The sequence below is a fragment of the Lutra lutra genome, chromosome 12 (genome assembly GCF_902655055.1).
Source record: "Lutra lutra chromosome 12, mLutLut1.2, whole genome shotgun sequence".
Taxonomy (NCBI): Eukaryota; Metazoa; Chordata; class Mammalia; order Carnivora; family Mustelidae; genus Lutra; species Lutra lutra.
This window is the reverse complement of record NC_062289.1, coordinates 46,889,089-46,914,503: the sequence shown is the minus strand read 5'-3', so window position 1 is coordinate 46,914,503 and position 25,415 is coordinate 46,889,089. Positions and strand designations below refer to the sequence as shown.

The following is a 25,415-nucleotide window of genomic DNA, read 5'->3' as shown; positions in this document are numbered from 1 at the left end:
CTTCGTATCTGAGGTTCAGAGACATTATGGACCCGTGCACAGTCACATATCTAGCAAGTGGACACTCAAGGCTAAACCTAATGTCTTTGGGTGCCAACATTTTAAGTAGGAGGCTGTTACTGGGTAATAATTATTCTAGTCTATTAAGCGGAAGAAACCTACTAGCAAGAGTACAGCTTCTTTCTTCTCTTCCCTTCTCCCTTCCAATTCTGAGCCCCTCAGGACAACAATAACTTGGACATCCATCCAGCTTGGAGTCCAGTGGGAACAGAACATGAATAAAACAGGATCAGGGAGAACGGGCCATGACAGTGAGGTGAATGATCCCACAGTCCAATAAACCTGACCCCTAAGCCTATCACACTGGGTCAGAAGGTCCAATTATAGGTCTGTTCCAGTTCTTTTTATGATTGACAGCAGCCAGAGGCAAAATTACTTTGGTGTCTGTTAATCCAGCCTCTAATTTTCCCTTTGCCCCAATACACACAGAGCATCATGGTGGCCCAGGGTGAGTGATACTACGAATCCAGATTTAAAATGCCCTTGTCTCCTATAAGAAGAGCAACTGAGTTCAATCCCGGTTCTCCTCATGGGGACATTACCTGCAGCTCTGTTTGGAAGAAAAACTTCTGTGGACATTGTGTGCAGTCATAGATCTTGTCTTCTTGTCCATGGGCAGAGAAAATATGCTGCTGCAACTTGTTTGCTTGAACAAACACTGAAATGATAAAAGGATGGTGAACTTTGGGTTATTTTCTCTCTGCAATGCCCTCAGTCGATGACTTCCCATGAAGAGCCCCCCCGACTGAGCAGCCTCAATGGCACCTTCTGGGTGTGACTACTGGCAGGCACCGGGGAGGGCTGCTCACACTTGCTCATGGTTGGGTCACTGGCTTTTGTGAAGGTGCCCTCTACCAGGCACCCAATTCAACCCAAACAGCTCCCAAGTAAAGGTTTATCGAGGCCCCGCTCCCTATAAATCTTTTCAAAATCAAGCTGAAAATTGTCAAATGCATAGCCCCGTCTGAACAGAAATGACTCTTATTGCTCAGCAACCCACAGGTTAAGAAATCATAGATGCCAAAACCCTGTTTATTGTATTTGCCTAAAGTTACAGCTAGTGAACAGTTCTCTATTTAAATGTGTTAATGCTAAAAATTATATCCCACAGCTACTCTGGGGCACTGTCTATAAATGTGAAACAGAACGGCAGGTAAATTCTCTTTGGATACTTTAAGATCAACTCAGCCTACACACTGAATGCAAGGGTTTCAATAATATAAACATGTTCAATTTTAATGACTACAAAACAAGGCCCTAAGACTGTGTAACAGTTTACCTAGGAGACATACTATTAATAATTAAATTGTATATGCCAGAGGCAGTGTTTGGGTTGGCAGAACTGACTTCTGATGGATGCCTGGTGCACCCTGACCTAAAAAAGTTTGCGTCTACAATATTAATCTGTATAGGCAGGGAAAGGATTTATTAAAGATGTTGGCATTTGACTTTGACTCCACTCTAATCATTAAAATTATTCTAATTGCCAGCCAACCTAAAATATTAGAATATTGTTCTTGTGAGTCATACATTTTAATCACATTTCTCATTACCTTAAAAAACGACTCAGATTTCTTCTCTCCCACCTAACATGCTTTATAGTGGAAGGTTTTTTTTTTTTTTAATTGTTATTTCTAAAATTACTTCAAGATATACTAAAACAATTCAGGTCTGTCAGCACAGAAAATGCAGACTGCTCATGTTTAATGCATTTTTGTCTCTTACCTACATCAACAAAAAGAAATGGGGTTTTTATACAGATTTGCAACGGCTCTCCATATAACTTAGCACATTTTATGAGGCTTCTGGCTACAACATCAAATAACTATTTTATTGGGGGTCTTAATCATAAGGAGATCTATGACCCAGTCTTCCTGATGAAGACTTATTCTGAGCTTTTATACAGAACTCAGACTCCTGACTCATGGTATCTTGAGATAAATACTATATCATGGTAAAAATATAACAATATATATATTTTTCTTAACTACGGTGAATAAACTGCTGGTTACCAGAGGGGAGGTTGGGGGTGGGGGATGGGCACAATAAGGGATGGGGATTAAGGAGCACTGGGTGATGCAAGGCAGTGCTGAATCACTATATTGTACACCTGAAACTAATAAAACACTGCATATTAGCTACCTGGAATGAAATTAAAAATTTAAAAATTCAAACAAAAGCATTAAAAAAAAGCAAGCCTCCCTTCCCCCATAAACCCAGTATGTATTTTAAAATACAAGTTGTGGGGTGCCTAGGTGGCTCAGTCATTAAGCCTCTGCCTTCGGCTCAGGTCATGACCCCAGAGTCCTGGGATCAAGCCCCACATCAGGCTCCCTGATCAGCGGGAAGCCTGCTTCTCCCTCTCCCCCTGCCTGTGTTCCCTCTCTCTCGCTGTGTCTCTCTCTGTCAAATAGATAAATAAAAAAATCTAAAAAAAAAAAAAAAAAAAGTTGAAAGAATTAAAATAACCAGTTCCTTGAGGAGTAGCTGATGAAATGAGAACAAGAAAGAGCCTCACAGGCAAATGCTGAAGCCACACTCAAGTACTACTTGTGGTAACTGGGCAATGAACGTGGCCCCTCTCTTATTTTGTTACAGGATGGAAATCTATAGGCTGAATGCAGTGAAGGTTAAGAATCAATGCCTGAAAGCTTGCTCTGCAGACAAAGAAGCCAGTTTTGAGAGAAGGACATATTTTTTTTTTTTTTTAAAGATTTTATTTATTTATTTGACAGAGAGAGATCACAAGTAGGCAGAGAGGCAGGCAGAGAGAGAGGAAGGGAAGCAGGCTTCCTGCTGAGCAGCGAGCCCGATGCGGGACTCGATCCCAGGACCCTGAGATCATGACCCGAGCCGAAGGCAGCGGCTTAACCCACTGAGCCACCCAGGCGCCCCCAAGAAGGATATATTTTTGTTTTGTTTTGCTTTTTTTTTTTGTTGTTGTTTTTTGTTTTTTGAGTTTTTTTTTTTTTTTGACAAATAAGGAGGAGACATATCCTTGAGGGGCTTAACCATCAAGTTCAAGACACATGCAAAATGATCACAGAGGATTTTCCAAAATAACTTTTGTCACTGTTGGAGGGAGTACCAGAAATGTGTGTGATCATATTTCAACCCCTGTGGGGTTCAAATTATAGTTTCTGATTTACATTTTTTTTTTTTTTGCCGCTGCTAAAATTTTTTTTTTAACTCTAGTGCTATAGCATCCAAAAAAAGTTCCTTCTCAAAAGCATAAATTTGTATCAACTTCTACTTTAAAAATCCAATTTGAGGGGCACCTGGGTGGCTCAGTGGTTGAGCCTCTGCCTTCGGCTCAGGTCATGATCTCAGGGTCCTGGGATCGAGTCCCGCATCGGGCTTTCCCCTCTGCGGGGAGCCTGCTTCCTCCTCTCTCTCTCTCTCTCTCTGCTTGCCTCTCTGCCCGCTTGTGATCTCTCTCTGTCAAATAAATAAAATCTTAAAAAAAAATCCAATTTGATAGGAAATAAACGCCTCATCTAATCTGTTTTCTAGTTTCAAGAATTTGGGAGGGTTTTCGTAATATCTTTTGTATTTCCTATGGGGACTGTTACAAAATTCTCCACGTTTAAAAAACAGACATGGGCTGGGCAGCATGGCTGCTGTTCTAGTCAGACACCTTGCAACTCAGAAACTGCTCTGAGCAGGCATTCTCTGTCTGGGTGACCTTTTAACACCAAGAGGAGAAAAGTGAGCAGAACATGGATGTCGTTTTCCAAATGGAAAAGTGCAAAGTTCTGCAGAAGCTCGAAATGCCATTTGTTCATTCTAACAGTTAACCTCCCTGCCCATTTGAGCCTTTAAGTAGGCGGCCATCAATAATGCTAATCAGCAGAAATCAAACATCTTCTCCCCAAATTGAACTGAAGTCCTGTCCGCAAAAGGCCGTAGCAGTGGGGATACGCTTTGGTAGGAAAGACATGACCTGGCCATGGAGCTCTCTAGAGTTTCCTACCTGTGAAGCAGACAGGGCACTTGAAGGTACCTCCCATCCCTTCGAAGCTATGCTCTATCAGATGGCACTGGAGTTTGGCAGGGGAGTCGAAGGTCTGGCTGCAGAGTTTGCATTCGTGGTTCAGTCCTTCATCTGTTAAGGAGAATACATGAGCAGAAAAGTTGAAGCTCACTGCCTCTTTAATAGACGTGCATTCACTAAAACGGCACGCATCGAACTATTTCCGTCACTGAGTAGAAATACATAGTAGCGTATAAGGTTGTTGGTTATCCGTTCACCTTACCTATGCATTTATAGCAACTTAAGACATTTCTGGAATTTAACCTCCAAAGATAATCAGAAGGCAGGGTCTGATTTAGGGGAATGCATTTTGTTCAGCTTTTAAAGCGTAATTAGATATCACTGATAAGGCATCTCCTTTTCATGATCATGTTTTTATGGCTGTGCATTTAGAAAGTCCTAAAGTAATGGATCCGTAGAAAAATGGAGCCCTTCTTCCTCAGGCCTCTCCTCTGGTTTACTTAGAAGGTTCTACAAGTTTCTATTTCTAACTATAAGGTTTTTAGTGGTATTCCCACAAACTTTCTTTTTCTATTCCCAAGATGTTCAGGCAATTTTGAAATATTATCAATGCTTATAGCATATCCTATAAGTGTTTTATTTTTTCTGCATGGGACTCTTGGTTCCCCACATCTTCTCGGTTCAGTGCTCTCTCTACTTTGTGAGACAGTTTTAGTTTTACCCTGTGATCTAGATTGCCTTTCTCCAAAAGAACATCTATGAGCTCCAAGCTCACTTTTGACTAGTCCTAGATTTTTCTTTGCTATCTTAGGGACAAGATGGCAGAAAAATATTCTGACGTAATAATAATAATTGCTACAAAATGTGCAACTTTTGTTGTTGATCGACACCATTATTTTTATGTTGCTTTTGCCTCATTAAAATGTTTCTGAAATGTTTAAGTAATTAAATAATTTATTTAGTTTAATTACAATTTAAGAATTATTCCAACTTATTTCAAATTGCAATGATAAATGAAAACCAGTAATGCTAGCACGAACAACTCACATTTCTTTAGTTTTCTGTGTTGCAGATACTGTATGATACTGTATGATACTATATGCCCACAGATAGACATTCACTTACCAACTATGATTAGTCCCATTTTATAGATGGGAAAAATGAGGCTGAGAGAGTTTAAGTGATGTTTTTTTTTTTTTTTCCCCTGAGTCACAGAGGCAATATTTGGTGGATCCTGGCCTCAAGGTCCAGGACCTTAGCAAATAGACTGCCATACACCAATGACTCCCAGATGACTTCTCAGAGAGAGGAAGGGCTGAGAGGCTGTGATTTAACCCAGCCTGTTACAAGTTACGCTTTTATCTTCTCCTATTTGCAGTGATTAAACATGTGATTAAGGAACATGAGTGTCAGATATTCTCGGGCTACGAAATGAAAGGCATATTCACACCGTGGGGGTAACAAGTCTATCCTCCAAACAAATCTCCTCCCGTGGAACCCAAGTGCACGTGGAAGTCCTTCACCAGCTGCTATTATTGGCAACACAAAGGGTCAATTACAAAGTGAATTATTATTAGCTAACTAGGAGTAAAATCACTCCATTTGTATTCCTAATCTTTCTTCTAACACAAGTATGAGTCTTTAGAAGCAGAGGATTGGAATTTGTAAAAAGAGAAGCAAAGCACTAATTAAGCCACCCAGTACTGTCTACATTTCACAAGAGATAAAAACCTTACTCTGTATTTGGGTGGCACAGTAAATTCCTTGATTATAATTATGTAAGAAGGAGTTTAATTGTGCATACTGACATGACAAGGGGTTATACAAAAAGCTTTAGGGATTATATAAGATCAAGGGGTTTTCATCTGTTCCTTTCTCTCTCTCCCTCTCTTTTTCTAATCCTAAAGTCACCAACATTTTCCCAAATTTTAGACATTAAGAAATATCAGGAACACAATTTATTGTAGGGAACTGGGTCTGTAAGTTGATTAATAGAAATGGTTGTCAAATTTAAATGTTTTCTCTTTTCTCAAAGCTGCATACCTTACTTGGGTGATAAGAAGGTAACCAAGAGTTCAACTTTCATCTTTAACTCGTGTGTTTGGCAGAAGAATCAAGATGTGGTCTATGGGTGTGAGCAGGTACACACACTTGTTCCAGAATTCTTAACCTTACAATATTTGAGAAGAAACATATATAAGCCTGGTTGGCTTTCTAGGAGGTAAGACTGACTGTTCTGCAAACACAAAGTGAATTATGCAAGTTAGATCTATGTTTCTTGGCTATGAATATTTTGTTTGGAAAACTAATAGGATAAATACACATGTGTACAACTACAAAGAAAACATCCTTATCAATTTTTATTTATTTCTTATCCTGAGAACAGGGAAGTGCTATCCCAAAACATTACATGATCCAAACTTAGTCAAGTGAATTCACAAGAAGGTGACACATAGTCATAAAGCATTTACACATTATTAGGGCAGACTTAGTTTTCATGAATCCCGAACTCCGTGAAGGCACTAAGTGATGGCAATGATCATAACAATAGCTTCCAGCATTTTCAGAACTCTTTATAGTAAACAGCACATTTTAATATTGAAAAAAACAAAAACATGTTGGGCGTTCTACCTGCCTTTCATTTTTAAGTTACATAGAGGTTTTTTCCAACAAGTAACTTTTCCTAGCTACTTGAGCAGGATGGAAAATGCATCTGGATTACTACACAGCAAATGGCAAATAAGCAAAAGCCAGTGTGCTCCAAGCTAGACAGGGCACACTATCTATGCATTTCTCCCACCTTCATTAACTTCCCTACTCATTTTCCCCGTGCTCACACTTGCTTATTTCCACAGGGCCGAATGGATAATGAATGAGAGAGACAGGATGACCCAAACCAGTTTACCACTGAATAATAGAACTCATTTTGTATTTTTTTAACTAAAGAAGGGGGCAGAGATAGTAATGGCAAACTAAGAAAACGTATTTATAATAAGAATTTCAAAGGTTTAACCTTACTTAGAGTCTCTGTTTATGTCTGCTCCCATACATTCTCTATTAACATCGTGTGGCGAAGAGCAGGGTCTTAATTTTCAAAGAAGTTCTAAAAAATCCTTGGTACTGGGGGAATCTACCTTAGGTAAGCCCTGCTTCCTTTCAAAACGGAGCTTCTCTCCTCTTGCTAGCTGGTAGGAGTGGGTAAGGAACTGGGAAGTTGCATTGTGGTTTTAATTTAAAGTTGACGTTCATGAAGTGTCACTATCGACACCTCTGATTTCAGGCAAACTTGAGCCCCGGGCTCAGGATTTTGCCGACAGAGCTACAACTTGCACCTTGTCTTTTTATCTCCCTTCTTCCTAAAGGTGCCAAAAGCCTAAAAATTCAATCAAAGTAACAATTTCTGCTCTCCAGAAAGGTAGCAGCTGACAGTAATTGGATAATACAGTCTGAGCCATTTATTAAAAAGAGATTCTGAGTCAATTGATTTAATAACCATTACAATATTCCATTAAGGATATAATAGGCTAGTGCAGCCCTATTTTTTTTATTGAGTTATAGATGAGATCTATAGGTGAAATTTCTAGATTTTTCTTCCCTTTTTGCTTATCTATAGTCTCCAGATTTTCCACAATGAGTATAATTTGCCTTTGTAGGTGATTTTTGAAAGTTAAAGACTAAATAAAAAGCACTATCCTCTCTAAAGCCAATTACAACACTAAAATTCTGATGGCCAAAAGGTTACAAAGGAAATGGGCAATAGGGGGCTCAGTGGGTTAAACCTCTGCCTTCGGCTCAGGTCTTGATCTCAGGGTCCTGGGATCAAGCCCCGCATCTAGCTCTCTGCCCAGCAGGGAGTCTGCTTCCCCCGCGCTCTCTGCCTGCTGCTCTGCTTACTTGTGATCTCTCTCTCTCTGTCAAATAAATAAATTAAAATCTTAAGAAAAAAAAGGGAAATGGGTAATAGTATGGAGGACAGAAAACTTCTAGTTCTGAACACTAGGCTGAAGACTATTCTAGTCAAGTACATATGAGAGCAGAGAAAGGGAGGAAGAACCATCAGAGTGTAGATCAGACAACTGAATGAGAAGAATATGGAGCTTTCATTATAAACTTGCCTCTTTCCAGAACAAAGAGAAAACCCCTATTTATTGTATGCTGATGGAGGGGAGGACGCCTGTGGCCAGCACTTTGGTCCAAGGTCAGGAAGGGCAAGAGTGAAGCTGTCACCACTGAGAACATGTTGGAGGCCAGCAACTTTCTGTCCTGGTGAACCACTTGAAAGCATGACCAAAGATGGCATGGCTATCATCAAGAAATAATTTCCCATGTATAGAAATTTCAGCTCAATAATTACTTCCATTTGTTAATCTGCATTTAAGTGTGAACATAAATGTAAACAGGAATGGAGTCCACATAGAAGACACTGATGCTAATGTAAATATTTACTCCACTATAAAATGTTTCAAAGGAAAAGAGTCTGAATACATAATTGCAAGTTACAACCTCAATGCTTTGGTAGGGAACGTGATGATCATTTACAAAACTTTGTGCTATAAGAACAAAATCTGTTTGTCAGAGGCCAGTTCAAAGGGAAATGATCATTTCTATCCCTCCAATTTATAAAACGTGGACCAACACAGCTATTAATCAGTCAGCTTTGTAACAGAAAAAAATGAGAGTTGCCATTTGGATGCTCAAGCACAACTCAAGTTATAAGCTCCAACATGGCAATTGTTAGCTTAACAGAAGACACTGACATTTCAATATAAGCTTTAAACAAGAGAAACACTTTAAGCAGCCTCCAGACTGTGTGTCCCATGTTTATACTCCTTTTCCTTCAATAAAAACAAAAATCTAGAGCAGCTACAAGCAAATGTTCGGTGGTTGACTTACATGCAGCTGTTATCCCGGGAGTCACTGGGGGCCCCGTTGTATCGTCTGATCAACACTGCAGCCATTACGGAGGACCAATTTGTAACGGTTTCTAAGTAAAACTCCTTCTCTTATTTACCCTTGAGACTGGCCGGAAGGGTCCTCCAGCCTCTTCCACTGCATAAATCTATAGGCTAAAGTCCAAAGATACAAACCCCTCTCAGTGCATCATCCTAGGGCAGGGGCCATACTTAAAAGCTCTGATCTGACTGCGTGTATACCCTGCCCTTGGAATCCAAACAGAGGAATCAAACGCCCTGCAGGTGTAATTTTTCCAGTTCGAACGCATATACCACTATATCCTTATATATATTTTTAAATCCAAGAAAACTATGCCCTAAACCAATTCCCAACCCCCAACTCTTTACTCGGCTTCTCTTCCCTGAGTTAATTTCCAAGCACACATTTATAAGCTAGGGGTCTGAGGAGTAACAAAGAAAAGCCACACATGACAAAACTCACCCCTCGGCTACGTTGGCTCACCCTAGAAACCAGGAGGAGAAAAATAGGCAGGCTGTACTGTAATTTGCCATGCACACAGCCATCGCGTCTCTCTAGGTCCACAGCGCTCAGGCCACTATGATTTGTGTTCTACACGGCGCATACTTCACGCCCGCAACACAAACACGCAGGGGTGCTAATTTGGCGATGGAGACTATTACTTAGGACGCAAGGTCTGCCAGTAGATCAGTCATCAAGCCCCCAAAGTCAGGCCGAATTTGAGAGCCCTGAATATTACGTGAACCCTTTCCCACCCTAGCTAAAGAGCTCTGCCTGTTCCGTTGCACAGTGCAACGTGAAAACGAAGACTGACACCAGCTCCTTCCTGGATTTTCTCACTGGCAGTATGGGAACGTGGGCCACCGTCAGGATTTCTATGCCACACAAGAGAGGAATATGAGATCCAAGCGTAAGACATACCAGAAGAGAGAAAGGGCATTGGGGATCCTAGGAGTAAATGAGCAGCAGGTGCCTCAACACTGACTAGCCACACGTGCCCCCCACCTCAGGTGTCCCGAGAAAAGCCAAATGATATGCATCCCGTGTGTCTCAGCCAGAATTTTATTTCAAGGAGCCCTACAAGGTGCAAGGCTGCATTTAACTCAGTTACTCCCTGGTTTTGGCCCACGGTCTTAAAGGCTACAGTGCTTTTGGACTTTAGAAGCAAAGCCACTGATCCTGACACTGTTATTTCCTGTCTTGAACTTCTCATTATCAGCAGGGCTGGAGCAGGAAATGATTCAGCTGGGGTAGGCTGCATTGTACCCAGCAGATTTTAAAGAGCCCAGGGGCTGCCTGGGGCCCCATAAACATCAGCAGCTTGGAAACTAGCAGGAGGTCCAGGTGGGCCGGGATGGGAGAGGCAGGCAGTGGGATTTTAGATGCTCTGAGATGCAGTATTGTCCAATTCCTCAGCTATTATTATCGGTCGTGGGTATTAGTTATTTGAACACGCTCGTGTAGGAGAAAACACGGGAACACTGTTCAAACAATACATAATAAAACAACCCACTAAAAAGTGGCTTCCTTCCACCTGTGGGGACTCAGCAGCAATATTTTGGCACACGTCTCAAATTAAGGATGAGCATGTAGACGGAAGATATCTTTCAAACCTGACCAGTGTGTTGGCCCCTTCAGGTCGTCAGCCTTCTCCTCTCTACTTTTCCTGATCGAAACATGAGCCCACAGTGGAAGCCTCAGAGAAAACATACAGAGCCAGCAAATAGCTTTAAAGTTAAAAGTCTGGGCTTCAAGTGTTTTCATTTAAGAAAAAAAAAATCAGTTTCTGGTAATGCACTGATAAAATCACTTTGAGCTCCACTCACCCCTCTCCATAAGAAAAAGCATTCTTAACTAAGAAAAGAAGAAAGAAGCATATGTTTTTCAATAAAAATACTATCAGCCCTGAAAAAGGCAAGGGTGGGGAGAGGGTTGAGAGCGAGGACTACGACCAACTTAAGTTCAGTTTCTGTCTGTAGAAAAGAGACTGGCTTTAAAAAAAAATTAGCTTGTGGTATAAAGCTTTAACTTCAGTATATGCTGCTGCATTGCACAGAAAGGGATCTGGTTTACTTGAAGTCCATTTTCCCCCTTTTTTCTGCTCACTCGAATACATGAAAGTAACTCTTCTTTTACAAAGTTTTCGCCACCTAATCTTCAGTGGTGCAGTGTTCTCTGCCTTGACAGCAAGTTTCTGACCACACGAGACAGTATAAAAACTTACTTCCCTTTGCATAATAATTAGACATACAAGATGATTGGAAATAGCATGTTTCTAATTCAGTAATGCATTTCATCTCTTGCCTTGCCTGCTAAAGCGTGGGGGATGGCAGCCCAGGACGTCTCAATACAAGGGAGTACCAAACTCGGGGCTTGGGGTTATTCATCAATTTGTGCCACAAGGCAAGTTTTAGGAGGGCAAGGGCTTTTGTCTGTTTGGTGCACTGATGTATGCCAAGTATCTAAAACAGGACAGGGCTCATAGCTGGGATGCAATAAATATTGAATTTATGGGGAAATACACACTTAGCTGGTCCGACATCTAATTTCAATCAGAACAAAAACACCAAAGCAATATTTATTATTTGTTTTGTTTTGTTTTCTTTTTTTCTTTGCCTTTTTTCTTTTTTAGGATTTTATTTATTTATTTTTTTGACAAAGAGAGAAAGCACACAAGCAGGGGGAGCGGCATGTAGAGTAGGCAGAGGGAAAAGCAGCAGACTCCCCACCAAGCAAGGAGCCCGATGCGGGACTCGATCCTAGGACTCTGGGATCATGAGCTGAGCCGAAGGCAGATTCTTAACTGACTGGGCCACTGAGGCGCCCCTAGCAATTGTTTTAAACATTTGCTTCATATCCTTGTACATTAAACCCCATGCGATGGCACATTTGGACTAACCAAATTCACCCTATACTGCTTGCCTTCATTATTTCCTGAAATACGATAAAAATCCTCTGGTGACTAAAACATTAGCAAAGTATAAACTGTCTTATCTGACAGTTGATCTCTGGCAAGAAACTGATGAGCCCAAATCTTAACCCTTCAAGAGGAAAAGCGCTATCACGCATTTTATATCTGAAATACCGAAAAAGAACCTTGTGTAAGAAGGGATAATTACCTTTTATTTTCCCCAGGTCAACAGAGAAGGCTCAGCATCACACATCCATGAGCCCATAGTTATGTTTTTAAATGATTTTTATGAATAGTTCTGTATTCTTCTCTTATAAAGCTCCCTTCTTTTAACTAATTGGTTCAATCAGATGTGTGCATTGATTACACTCTTTACCTAAAATTTCTCTTGTTGGATATTAAATGCCTGCTATTAATGCCCTCACATCTGAGACCTCTGACACTGGTTTAGCAAAGGTGTATTTACCTCCGAGCACTGTACGGAAGAAAACCGCAAATTGGTAAAATCGAAAGAGGACAGTTCATGCAGCATAAGCTAAGTAGAACCTGCTTTAAAGTTAAATCTATCAGGAAAACATCTTGGAGGACTGAGACAGTGCGACAGTCAATATTAATTCCGCACAGCGGTGGGCCAGCCGCGGGAGCCACACGCTGGACACAGTTCTCATCAGGTATGTGCTTGTGTTACTGTTGCTGGCTTTATGGTAAAGGGTCAGAGCCTTTTCTTTTGTTTACCTTCTTCCTCTTGGCATAAAGCCACTCGTTATCTGAAGGAGAAAGTCTCCCAACGCTGAAACGCTGTTCATCTTTGCTAGAAAGCCTGCCTTGCAATCGCAGATGATTTTAAAAGAAAAATAAAAACAAAACTAAACAAACAAAGCAATGGAACAAAGGTTTGGCAGCTTCTGCAAATATCATGGATCTCAACAATCCTGGGTTTTTTTTTTTTTTTTTTTTTTAGCACCCACAGGTTCAAGACAAGAAACTAGTCAGGCATTTCCAAAGCTAATTATCTTTCTAGGAAACTTCTGTTATGGACAACTTTTGGCCAAGTCATCTAAGCTGTGGCGTTTAGAATCAGGGTTCACCACTGAAGCACAACTTGAAGGGACGATGGGTGGCGTGCGAAGGTAGGAAAGGGGCAAGGATCTCCGATCTCCAGGGGACCTTATCCTGCTCCTTCTACTTGGTGGTAGACAATATGCAGAAAATCCTAAGCAGCAGTGCAAAAATCAGAATACTGCACATTATTTGCAAATGACTCACATTTTTATTGTTCTATTGCTGTGACCTTAGAAACTCGGCCTTGAAGGATAAAAAAACGGTAATGGCGCAGTAAGTGCCGTAAGATTTCTAAAAACAGTTTATTGGAAATGTGCTGTGAAACTTGAATTCTTCTAATCAAACGATGCCACCCCTTAGAGAAATTTTCCTGGGCATTATTAAAGTGATATACTGCAGTACTAGTTAGAGCTCCATAACCTTTAAATTGCCTGATTGTAATTAAGGCCACTAGTTTTATTTAGGAAGGTTCAAGGAGGCTCCATTTAAGTCGGCTTAACTAGTGTGAATTTAATGTCACGCTGCCAGAAGGCAGAGGAGCTCTCTGGCCTGGCTGTTCTGTGGCACAGGCAGCTGTGGGGTCATGAATTCTAAATTAAGCCCAGATTTAAAGAAACTACAGCTATCAGGACGTAGCTGGGTGTGTGCAAGTACGCATCCCCGTGGTAGCATGTGTGCATCACTCGTTCATCCATCCATCCATTCATTCATTCACTGCACCGCAGTTTCCCCATCTGGGAATCGAAATACGTTTGATTATTTATCGCATGAGTAGAGGGAGTTTATAGTTACCCTTAAAGGCATAATGACCGCTCTCATTGAAAGGTGGGGCTTGAGACAATGTCCAATCGGCATTAATGATTTAAAAGAAAATGCGCTTGTAACAAAGTTGTAAAGGAGGGAACGTTGCTTGCGCTATAAAAGAAATCCTAGGCAGGAAAATTTACAGTTAGCTGGATGAGGAGGAAAGGAAGGGGACTGTTTGGACAGGGCCGCGAAATGGAGCACTGAGCATAACACATAAACTTCATCAGAAGGGCAGGAAATCAAGGACTGAAAACAAAAGATAAGAGAAAATGAAGGGACTCGATGCACAGACTAGCAGAAGCAAAGAGTAGCAGCAGAAAGAAAACACTTAAGGATTTGACCCGTGTTCAAAATTTTACTGGATGTGAGCTCACAAACATTCATCTCTGGATAGAAGGCTGGCACTTTTCTGTACCTCCAATGGCAATAATGATAAATGAATTTCTGTACAGCCAAGCGGCTCAAGCCGCCAACTACGTTACCACTATATAATTAATAACAATAAGCTATTAAAGAGAACAGCAGGTTACAACTATAAGGTGTCAAAATATATTAGCAAAGGAGAAAGGCGCAACAACACACTTAAAAGAAAAATAAACGTGGAGTGTGTGAACCTAGACACTGGCTTCTTTCGCGCTCTATTGTAGATAAAGCTGTTATGCTTAAAGAAAAATAGAGGATGGCATAAAACTACTATAAGGTGATTAACGTCCCTCCAAAAGCAAACAACGCTCCCAGGGTTCAGAGAAATCTAGATAGTGATATGGAAACATGATTGTGAGGGCCCGGGAGAGTTGGCTGACCATGATTTGGTGTTATCCCTTTACTAAGAAATATTCTAATAGATAACTCCCTAAACTGTATTTGTTGGCCCAAGTATGTTCAATGATCCCAGAACATTGTGCTTTTTTAGTGTAAAATGAAGACGCAATAAACCAGGAATGCGTAGGGGGAAAAATGAAAGGGTAAATGTTATGTAATTGGCTAAATGCTGGGATGTTAGCTAAAGGTTAGAAGTGGCCATGGAGACGATCTAATTAACTACGGACTTGTTTAAAAGATGAGAAAATTGAGACGAGAGTAACTGACACACTCATGATGGCAAAGCATTTGGTCATGGTCAGTGCCAGAATTCAGTGTGCTCGAAGCCAACACCACACCATCCCGCCAAACCCTCACTTAAAAAAAAGCTTCCTCCTTCTTAAGTACAGTGATTTAAGTTGTTAGTTAAGCTAAGTAGGTTACTGTCTTTCTAGTTCTCTTAGTAGTGTATGACGAGTTCTTTCTATTTCCATGCCTCCTGGGCACCCCTTTGCTCCTGGACAAGACAAAGGCTGAACTAATTCCAGTCCATTTTACCTTTATCACTTACTCCCCCACTCTGCCCAACCACGGTTAGAGTCTCTCTTGCCCTTGTTGGGAGTGCTCCTATCGCTTCAGAAGTGAAGTGAACCCTTGACTAATACGCAGCTCCTGTTGGTGATAGAAAGTTAAACTCCCTTTTTCTCCAGATTCTGCAGAAGAGTGAGGAACACCATTCTTGGTAAAGCGCTTTGGTCTGAGCTGTCAGTGTGAAAGAAACACTTGTGATTCAACCCATGATGGAGAAGGCATCCATGGTGGAATGTTGATGTTTTCTCTCAATGGCCAATAACCTCTTGATTTGGTTAAACCGTCACCTGACACCCTATAGAGACTGGTCTGGAGCTTTACTTTATGGAATTATAATTATTCAGAATCAAAGACTGATTTCTTAATTCTATTCTGCCTACAGTTAATTATACTTCTTTAAGTTCCTGATTCATTCCCTAGTAACGGTACTAAATTGAGTATCTGAGAAGAAACTGGAACTGCATGTATATTCCTAAGTGTGTGGCTTACTAAAAAGGTAATGCCATAGTTATGTATGGAAAATAGGTTAGCTCAATATGTTCCTAACCTACTTTCCTCTCTTGGGCATCATTCTGGATACACCAACACATTTAGGCACTATATGCTGAAGCCGAGATGTTACTGGCATACCAATGAATCATGCTCATTTCTATTTCCTTCTGTCTGTTTCCTGTCAGTCAAGAGCAAGTGAGAGATTATCATCTATTGAGATGTGAAAAGAGAAGGAAGAGAAGGAGAGGCAGAGAGGGAGGGAAGGAAGGAAAGGAAGTATGTCAAAAGATTTCTCTCTAATTTCTACTTAGCTAGGAAGTATAGTGAAGTTCAGATTCCTAGGTGTTTTGTTAGGTCGAAAACCAAAGCTAAAGACTATGAAATGGGCCTAACAAAACCCAGCATTAGTTAATAAGTATATCTGTTAAATGAAGAATGAGACATAATAATTAAGGATTGCTCCTTTTTAGATAGCAGTTCCTTCCATTACCTTCTGCAAAGCTGTTAAATATTTCTGAGTCTATAATGCCAAATTATAAAGATGCTTTGGGCACAATAAATGTTTAATCCCCTATCTTTATGACAATTTTTCTAAAACCTGAACCAGCTCATTCCAGATCTGTTCTAAAAATTTAAATATTGTATACTGTGTCAGTATTTCAAAAAAGGCTGATAATTTTCTGACCCAAAAGGAAATCTATTGAAAAAAATCACTAAAATATCTATCAATGGCTTTAAACATTTTATATATTTAAAAGGTCTGCTTAGCCCCTGTGTGATGTGAGGCAATCAGCATAGAATTCCAATGCTGTCTTGAGCAATTTAAGTAGAAATCTGATACTCGATTATAACATTTATGTCCTTTCTGAAAATAAATCATATTTAGCTCACTTATCAGTTTCATTCTCAGTAAAGAAAAATATAAAAGTTTAGGATAAAAGGTAACCTACGGTGATGGCTTGGCCTTCTACTCTTCCTTTGCTTTGAAAAAGCAGAAGCAATGTTTGGTTTCTTAAAGACAGAGATTAGCATGAGAGTTTTTATATCCGACAATCTTAAGAAAAGTAAATACTTTGTATAATACTGTAGGATAGTAACTGTTGGATGAGATAGGAGGCGAACAGTCTGACATGAACCAGCAGAGAAACTTCTTTTCTGAATACTGGAGGAAAGACAGCTCAGAAATTAAAACAAGAGTAAGAAAATACAGACTAGCATTGTATGAATGTGCAAAAAGGAACAAAGGGCAGTAAAGATTTTTAGCATATTTTCAGCCAATCACAATAACTAACCATGCAAAGATACTTAGGTGAGAAGAATGCCCAGTAAAAAAATACATTGTATTCCTTGGAATGGGAAGAGAAGTTTCCTTAATTAAATGCTGGTCCAGCTACTTCAAAGAAATAAAAATAAAATAAAACTTCAGAGAATTAGACATACCTAAGACTGTCACAATACCTTTCCGCGCAAACACATGATCAGTGGGTATCTTGACCTGACTAGTTCATTCTGAGCCTCCTTATTCTACCTGTTGGCACCCATACTACAGGTGGACACCGTCTCAAAAGGGGACAGCCTGAGCAAGGGGAATGATGCAATCAAGCGATACCCAGGGGACCTCGAGTCTGGGCATCTGTCTTTTGAAATGAATATTAGAAATTTTGTCTTAAAGTGATAACAGCAGGGAAATTCCAAATCAAACTAGTCACTGTGGCCTGAACTCACCCGATTAGGTCTACATATTACCTCATCTACTGCAAAAGATCATACTTTGTGCTCAGGCCAACATGACTTCCAAGCATAAGAAGTTGAATGGAGTGTCTACATGGTGCCAACTCTGTCCCCACCCCCTTCTGAAAGTCCCTTACGAAAGAGGCTCTTATCAATACTAAGTCAATTACAGTGGTACATTTTCCTCTCCTTACCTCTACCTGAGGATGATTGTGAGTGGCCTCCCTGTAGTTACATAGCATTTCGTAATTTTCAAAATGTGTGGCGTGGGTGTATAGAGATTGATTCCCAGTTAATCTGCTTATAAATGGATTGGTCTAAGGAAACCAAATCCTAAGAAGATCCTACCTAGTTTGCTCAAAGTCACCTGTGTAGTTACTGTGAGGAGTGGGCTCTAATCTGAGTCTAGAGTCCAGATTATGGAGAAGAAAAATAATTAAACTTCAATGTGTCACCAAGTGTTTAGTTAAATCATCTATGATAATTAGTTTACTAGGTCCTTGTGCTCAGGAAAGCTGGAGAACACCCAGCAGCTTGTGCTGATAATATGTGTTTAGTTAAGACAATGAATCACAGTAGGGAGAAGAAAATTAGAAAAATGTACCTTCAGCAGAGATTTTTCTGGTTATCTTACTAGTTTATCTCAGGGCCCTTTTAAGGTTTGAGGCCAAATGTGGGATGGTCTTTTCCTTTTAGGTTATTTTCAAATTTATCAAGATTGAGTTCAAAACTTGGCATTCAAAAATCTGACAAATTCTTGAAGAAATAACATATTTCAGTTTTGCTGGTATCGGTGAGAAACCCGATATGATTCATTTTATTAAGTAAATCTGTTGCCGAAAACCGAAAAAAGTCATTATTGTCAAACTGTGTGAAGCAAGGCAGAGTCATTTGTTTCTCAACAAATGGTACCAGTTACAAAAGCTGTTTTCTCTTCCTCATGCGGAGATTTTCACATAGACTGTTAAATATAACCGACTCAGTTGATTTGGAAAATACCAAGAAAACCATATACTATGCAGCTCAAATGATTGGAGCTAACAAAAACAAACAAACCCTCCCCGGCCCCCAGAAATGTAAATAAAAAGTTAGATTTCCCTGTACTACATTTGATTGCATTAATTGATGTTTAAAAAAAAAAATCTGTTGAAAATAAAGCCCAGCAGTAGCATTTTTCTTTCCTAAATCACAATAGCAGCACATTACAGACATTACCAAAAGGTCCCCTGGTACGATTCTAAAGTTCCACTCTGAAAGTGAACGCACATACTGTGAGCTCTCCGCTTTCATCTCTACCCTCCCAAACATGTCAGAAAGCAGGTCACAAATGCAATCGAGCCTCTTTGCACGCTGATTAAATATTAATTTCGAAGAATACTCAGAGATGGGATGGTCAGCCACTAAATCCCGTTTCATTTATAAAAACAAACAAACAAACAAACAAACAAACAAAATCTAATTCTAAAATAGGGTTTGAGCTCTGACAGGCAGCTTGCTATGACGGAGTCCGGTTTGTAATCCGTCCTTGTTCCACTGTCACGGAAGTTGTGGCCACAGTGAAAGGACAATTCCTGAGCCTTGTGGCAGGCACTGGGTAGGCCTGAGATCCTAGCCAATGCAGGCCTCCACCAAGGGCTTCCGCTGACTTCCGCTGCCACGGGGAGAAGAGGTCGTCTTTATAAAAGTCACTGCAGATACTGTCTACAAAGCCTCTCTTCCCATGCGCCATGGTGGAGGGATTTTAGAAACTCAGGCTTAGGAATCCCTTGCTAGGGAGTGAGCTGCTCAACCCTGCCACTGACAAGCTATTTGATCTCATCTGTGTTGTCTCATCTTGCCTTTGTCCAACCTTGGGTCCAAAGGGGCGGCCAAGTCCCTACCTCATGGGGCTGGGTGGCAGGGGAGACAACCGAGATCCTCTCTATCGAGTATCTGGCACAATGCCTGGCTTCTAGAAGGTACTCTGCAAATATCAGTTATTTCTGCTACTCAGCATTAAAATTTTGCTCCCTTTGTTGAAATATCTTATATCAAGTGTTTTAACTCTTCAGACTTTGTTGATTGCTTTTGTTCCCGTGTACTTCTCCTGCCCTCCTCCACAGAGAAAAAAGGGGAAAGATGGAGAAGAAGCCAGAGGGTGTGGGGCTGAGAGAAGCGTGATTTCAGTGTGTTTAGACGGAGGAGAGAGGGCACGTCAGAGGTCCATGGAGGACCTCTGGAGAGGTCAGAGGTCCATGGAGGTTGTTTTCTCCTCTATGGTTAGTTCTGTTAGCTGCCCCAGAGCAGTTCTGCATCTTAGAGGACTTGAGAGGTAGACAGGGGCAGAGACACTGAGAAGGCTCAGCAGAGGGCTGTCAGTGGGACTGGGAAAGGCAACGTGGCCTTCGGAACCTTGGGGCCTGCCTTCTGGGCCTTCTTGGCTCCTGGACATTGGCCAGGGCTGTCAAGAGCAAGGGTAACTTTGGTCGGGCTCATAGACATGTGGGATTCTTTGGGCAGATCCAGCAGAGAACTTTTGTTAGTTTTTTAACGTAACCCAGACATATATGAGGAAATCTAAGCATATGGTAATGATAAACTTTAAAACAATACCCAGAAGATGTTAATGCTCTTAAATTCTCCACTTTTTGAAAACCTCTTCCTCTCAAGGCATTGCCATAACAATACTGGCTATTGTTTTTCTCCTTCATTCTTCTCATCTTCTTCTCCTCAACCCAACTGGGCATGTTGTATGTATGTGAAGGGGGATGCAATGATTTAGATAATCTCTCAACATATTTGTTGCGATGACAGAAAATTAGTTCCCAGATGAGGAAGAAGAGTACAGCTTATGTGGAAAAAACTCATACCATTTGCTGTTCCTCAGGCCTTAGTCCCTAGCCAAGCCTTTTCCTCTCTCCCTCAGAATTCATTTCTCCTGTGAAGTCCTACCCTACTTTATAGGATTCTTAGGACATTTACCACATTCTTCCCCACAGCATAAAGACATACCTTTTTATTCTCCCACAAATACATTCCTTCTTGATTATCCTCCTTATCATTTACTAGGTTTCTTCTCAAGACAACGGTTTTCTCATCATTGTTGAATGATGAACGGAAGGAAGGAAATGAGAAAGGAAGGGAGAGATTGAGGGAGGTAGGAAGGAGCCAGATGTGGGAAAACACTGTGCTGTGAGAGATTCTGAGTCCACCTCTGGCCTGGGTAGGAGTAGATGGTTGGCTCTTCTTTGTATCCCCAAACAATTCAATACGTAGTGAAGGAGATCTTTTCAAATTCCTACCAATCCTCAGCCAGTGACATACCTCTTGCCTAGCTTTGACACTTTTGATCAACCCAAAAAGGTAAAAAATAAAAGCAATACTCTATACTTATTTCCATCTAAAACATAATAATGTTTTCCCCTTTTCTAATGGGGCCCAATGATTGCCTGCTAGTGTTCTGGTCAACTTCACTTTCTCTTGACAAGCAGAAAAATGATGCGGTCCTCTACATTCTAAGACTGCTACCATTTTTCAGGTATGGTCCTCTGCTGCATCTTCCCTATACATTTTTCTTCCTTTTACATTTTTAAGTTTCCAGGAGAAAGAATGGTCATAACTAGTACTTTAATGCTTCTACATTGCATAGCCCGTCCCTAATGATCTGTGGGCAACCCAGTTTTCTTTCTTTAGAAGGCTCCCTCACTGTAATGTCTAGAAATCAGAATATATGAGAAGCCACTGAGTTTTTAAAAAATTCTGAAGATTAGCCTAATTTCACAAACAGAGTCAATAGCTTCTAGGGAAAATACACTTCAAAACCTGAGGATGAAATATCCTCGCTGGGCGTGGAACTTACCCTTGCCAACCTCAAGACCTTCGCCCCCCTACCCAAGTGCATAATATCTGACCAGCAGTGCTCAGGAAAAGGGACACCCCTGGTCAACTGGTGAACGATGAGTGGACAAGAAGCAGGGGCCCAGCACCCTGTGCACCAATGTGATGCCTTCCCCAGTCTTAAGGGGCTAACCTCCCCATCCATTAGCCTTTCCAACTCCCACTTTCCCAGGCACAGGCTTTAGTCTTCTCATTAGCAATGAATTCCCCGCCTCTGCGAGGAGCACAGATGTCAGGCGAGTCTGACCCAATATCTGGCTGATCAGATGCTGTTTACTTTCCTAAGCCCGAGGTTTTAGTGCATCTTGAGACGAGGCAGTGGGATTCTTCTCTGGCCGTCCTAGTTGAGCGGAAGCAATGGAATGCACAAAAGGCCCATGGATGGACAGAGTCCCCCCCCCCACCACCCCGCCCCCTCCACCAGCCACAAATCTGGGTTAGACAAGGGCTGCTGCTTTCCATGGGAAGCCTCCCTGAAGGACAAAGGGTCCAGACTGCTTCTCCGCAAACAGAATCTGCAGGAGGCTCTGGTCCCCCGAAGCAACCAGGCCTGTGTTGGCATATCCAGCCCAGGGCAAACGGCCCACTCTCCGGTCCTCTTCAGAAACCGTTCTTTGTATGGAATTAAATAAGTCAGCGCATGCATGCCTACGTATGTGCATACATACATACAAATATGAAATGAATCTCTTTAATAATTTGAAGAAATCATCTCAGCTCATATATGAGACAGTCGTTAGGGACCCGTGACAAAGAGGCCTTTGGGTTTTCTCTTTACCTTTGATCTACATTATAAAATGTTAATACCCACCCCAGCAGAGCCCCTTCCCAGAAACACCCCCCTTTCTCGAAAGGCTTACCCCTGGCCGCCGCAACTTCCACTCACACTCCCCAACCCTGGTGAAGCGCTGACTTTGAGCTCATGCCCAGAAGCGCTGATGCTTTTAAACAGGGCTCAGCTCAACTGCTAAATAGAATTTATTGATGGTAAAGAGCACAGCGGAGATTAAATTGCGGCAGTTTAATAATAAACACACTCCTATCCTCCGCATCTTGACGTTACGCATATACTTAGCGTACGAAACTTAACTCCGAGGGTTTTGTCTCTAGCAGGGAACGTGGGGTTGGGGTAGCATCCACAGAATCTCTGATTTCGTGTTGATTAGGTAGGAAACAACCACAAGCACATATTTTGATATCTCTATTAACAGCCTGTTCATGTCTAACTGCAAAACTTGGTTGTACTTCTTTCACTATCTTTGCCCAAGACAGACCAGTAAACACAATTCCTCTCTCTATAATTAGCCTTTTCTCTGAGGGCCCCGAAGTAAGTCTGCATGCCGTAGATTTAATATCCAGCGCTATATCCATATGTGCTGCCCTTGCCTGGTCCCAGAGCATATAAACTCCCCTATTAGCAGCCTTGACTGCTTAATTATGCAGATTTTTTTTGTACCCGCCTGCCTGTAAAATTACTGTGTCTAACCTTTTTTTTTTTTTTTTTCCTCTTTGCACCATGCTGGCCATTCTAATGAAATCGGCATAGGGGAAAGGGCCTGATTTGCAGTTATGGAGGCTGGATCGCACTGGCAATCTGTCCTTAGTGGGAGTTACAAAAGAAGTCAAATGCCTTCATCTGGTTCTACCCTATCATCCCCAAGGTGATTGAGTTCACTTCCCGATGCTTCCCAAGTTTTCCTCGGGCTGTCCAATCAGCACGTCCACCAGGGAGCCTGGCCTCGCTCGCAACAGTCTCTGTATCTAGTTACAGCCCCACGAGGGACAGTCAACCATCCACCCCCAAGCCTTCAGATGAAAACCTTTTCTAACAAGGCCGCCCAGCGCCAATGAAATAACACACATCTGCATATCCACTGGGTCCCATGTTTCTTGTGCTCATGGATTATGTATCTTGCAGCCTCTAATAAAGAAATGCAGTTCTTTGTTTAATGTTTATCTTGTGCTTGTTAAGCAAATGCTAATGTTGTATCAGAATGCTTTAGTGCTATTTGGGTTTTTGGTGATTTACTACAAGACAATCTGCTGTGAAGTAAATTTAGAGAGAGGGAGAAAAGGGGAAAAATCATTCCGGTTGAAAGGGAGAAAAAGGGAAAGGCTTGACAGAAAAATCAAGGAAAAAGGAATGAGACAGTGTAGGGAGAAGGAGGAAGTGAGAGTGTACTCAAGAGACCCAGCAAAGCCCGCGATGGAGAGCAGACAGGCGGCAGAGGGACAGACACACACAGACATATCCGCGGGGGTCCGGCAGGTGGGGGGCAGAGCAGGGTTTTCTAGAAATCCCCTAGCCCCCGGCTGACATACCCACGTTATCACTGGACAGTCTCAGACTCGGAGCCAGAGAATAAACCGAGTACAATTTCCAAAAGGGATGAGATGATAACTTCCCCTTCAGTGATAAGGTAAACAGTGTCCTGAAGGGTAAACAAAAAATAAAAAAGCCTTTTTTTGTTGTCTGCCTTTGTGCCCTGATGGTGAGTACTGTGCACTGTTATTCACAGACCACAGGGAAGCCCTAAATTTAATTGTTCATGCCTAGCTCTGCTAGAAATAGGCAAAAATAATCAGAACCTCCCTCCTCCCAATTTCAGGGAGAGGTGGGGGTTGGGAAAAAGAAAAGAGGGTGGCAGCTTGAAAGCTGGTGAATGAATGCCCTTTATTTATCCTTTGGCAAGATGGGATGTGGATGTCCACAACGCAAACCTTTCCCGCCTGCTTTCCAAAGCTTGCGATCCTGTTAGGAAAGAGGATGTCATTTTTATACTGAGAGATCACACATTTCTGCCCTCTTTGCATTTTTGATAGGAGAGATCAAAGTGCAATTTACAAAAAGTGAAACTGGGAGTCCTGTATGTTTTATAATTACAGTGATTATAATTTCTCAAGAAATTGTGAGGTTAATGAGGTCTTAGACGTCTGTGTCTTACAATATAAAAGACTACTGATAACAGATATTATCTTGCAATATATACAAATATGGAATCACTGTGTTGCACACCTGAAACTAATATAATGTTTATATGTCAAGTACATCTCAATGAAAAAAAAAAAAACCAGGATAATGATGGAGCGAACAGAAAGGTAGGTAAGATAAATAAATACTTTGCTCGGGAGGTATACTTGTCACAAATCACAGCCTTTCCTTTTCTCTTCTCTCTGCATTTCACAAAATAAATCAATATATTTCCAAAAGGATGAAAGACTCTAAGTGGATAAATGAAAAGCAAACACCTACCACACGAATACACACTCTGTCAAGTGAAAATTACATCTGCACAGAAGAATGCCATGTTAGCTTTCTTCCTGGGTAAACATCTATATTAACACACTATAGAAGCTGAGGATAAATTTAGTCTTCGTGATTAATACAATTAATTATAAGTACGCTGGTTCTTCGGAAATACCTCAGCGATGGCACAGAAGTTTCCATGCAAAGTGTTAGCTACTGGTTCAGAAAAAGGATGTGCACCATACCTTACTCTTTCTTTGCTGAAAACATTTTTTTAAAGGCTTGTTTTATTTTCCCTCTGAACATTATTCTCCTTGATGAATTTGCTGCTTTCTAATGGTGCTCTACTGATTCAGAAAGGCTGAACTTGAAGCCCTTGGTAGGCCAATAGAAGAGAGTAGAAAGGACAGTGAAAGCATCCATTTGCTACGTGAATAACTGGAAATCCAAAGTCTGGGATTCCCCAAAGTACTGCCTCTTAAGTCATGTAGGGCTCTCTGTAGAGCATGAAGCTTAATTACTACCAGTGAGCGTGATTTGGGGATGTGACACTTGTGCTCTGGGGTCTCACCAGAAGGAATCAACATACTTCCATGATTTCATTTCACTAAATAATATAATCATGACAGATTTCATTTAGGCTCAAAGCAAGACCTACTGCTGAATGGTCTCTCTTCCCGTTGTCTTGTCCACTTGGTCCCCATTGGGGGCTATTATCAGAATTGGAGTTTAATGTATCTCTTTTCCCCTTTAAATTTAACAGAGGGTCAAGAAAGACTGAAAAAGGAAATCAATGGTACATTTCATTAGTTGGTTCTTAAAGCAATGGCAGGCTGTGAATCATGGGGCTTTGCTATTCACAAAGTATCACAAAAGCTCTCCAAATAATAAATAAAGGCAAAATAGCATGT

At 41.2% G+C, this 25,415-nt stretch overlaps 1 protein-coding gene across 3 annotated transcripts in view; it reads right to left on the bottom strand.

The window, feature by feature from the left end:
* ZNF521 (zinc finger protein 521) overlaps positions 1 to 25,415 on the bottom strand; it is a 285,149-nt gene that overhangs the window by 26,153 nt on the left and 233,581 nt on the right. For all 3 annotated transcript variants that reach the window (XM_047698079.1, XM_047698077.1, XM_047698078.1), the window contains 2 exons: positions 4,034 to 4,165; positions 603 to 718 (listed from right to left, as the gene is read on the bottom strand). In XM_047698079.1, the coding sequence (XP_047554035.1) occupies positions 603 to 718; positions 4,034 to 4,165 (248 nt within the window). The remainder of the gene's footprint in view (positions 1 to 602; positions 719 to 4,033; positions 4,166 to 25,415) is intronic.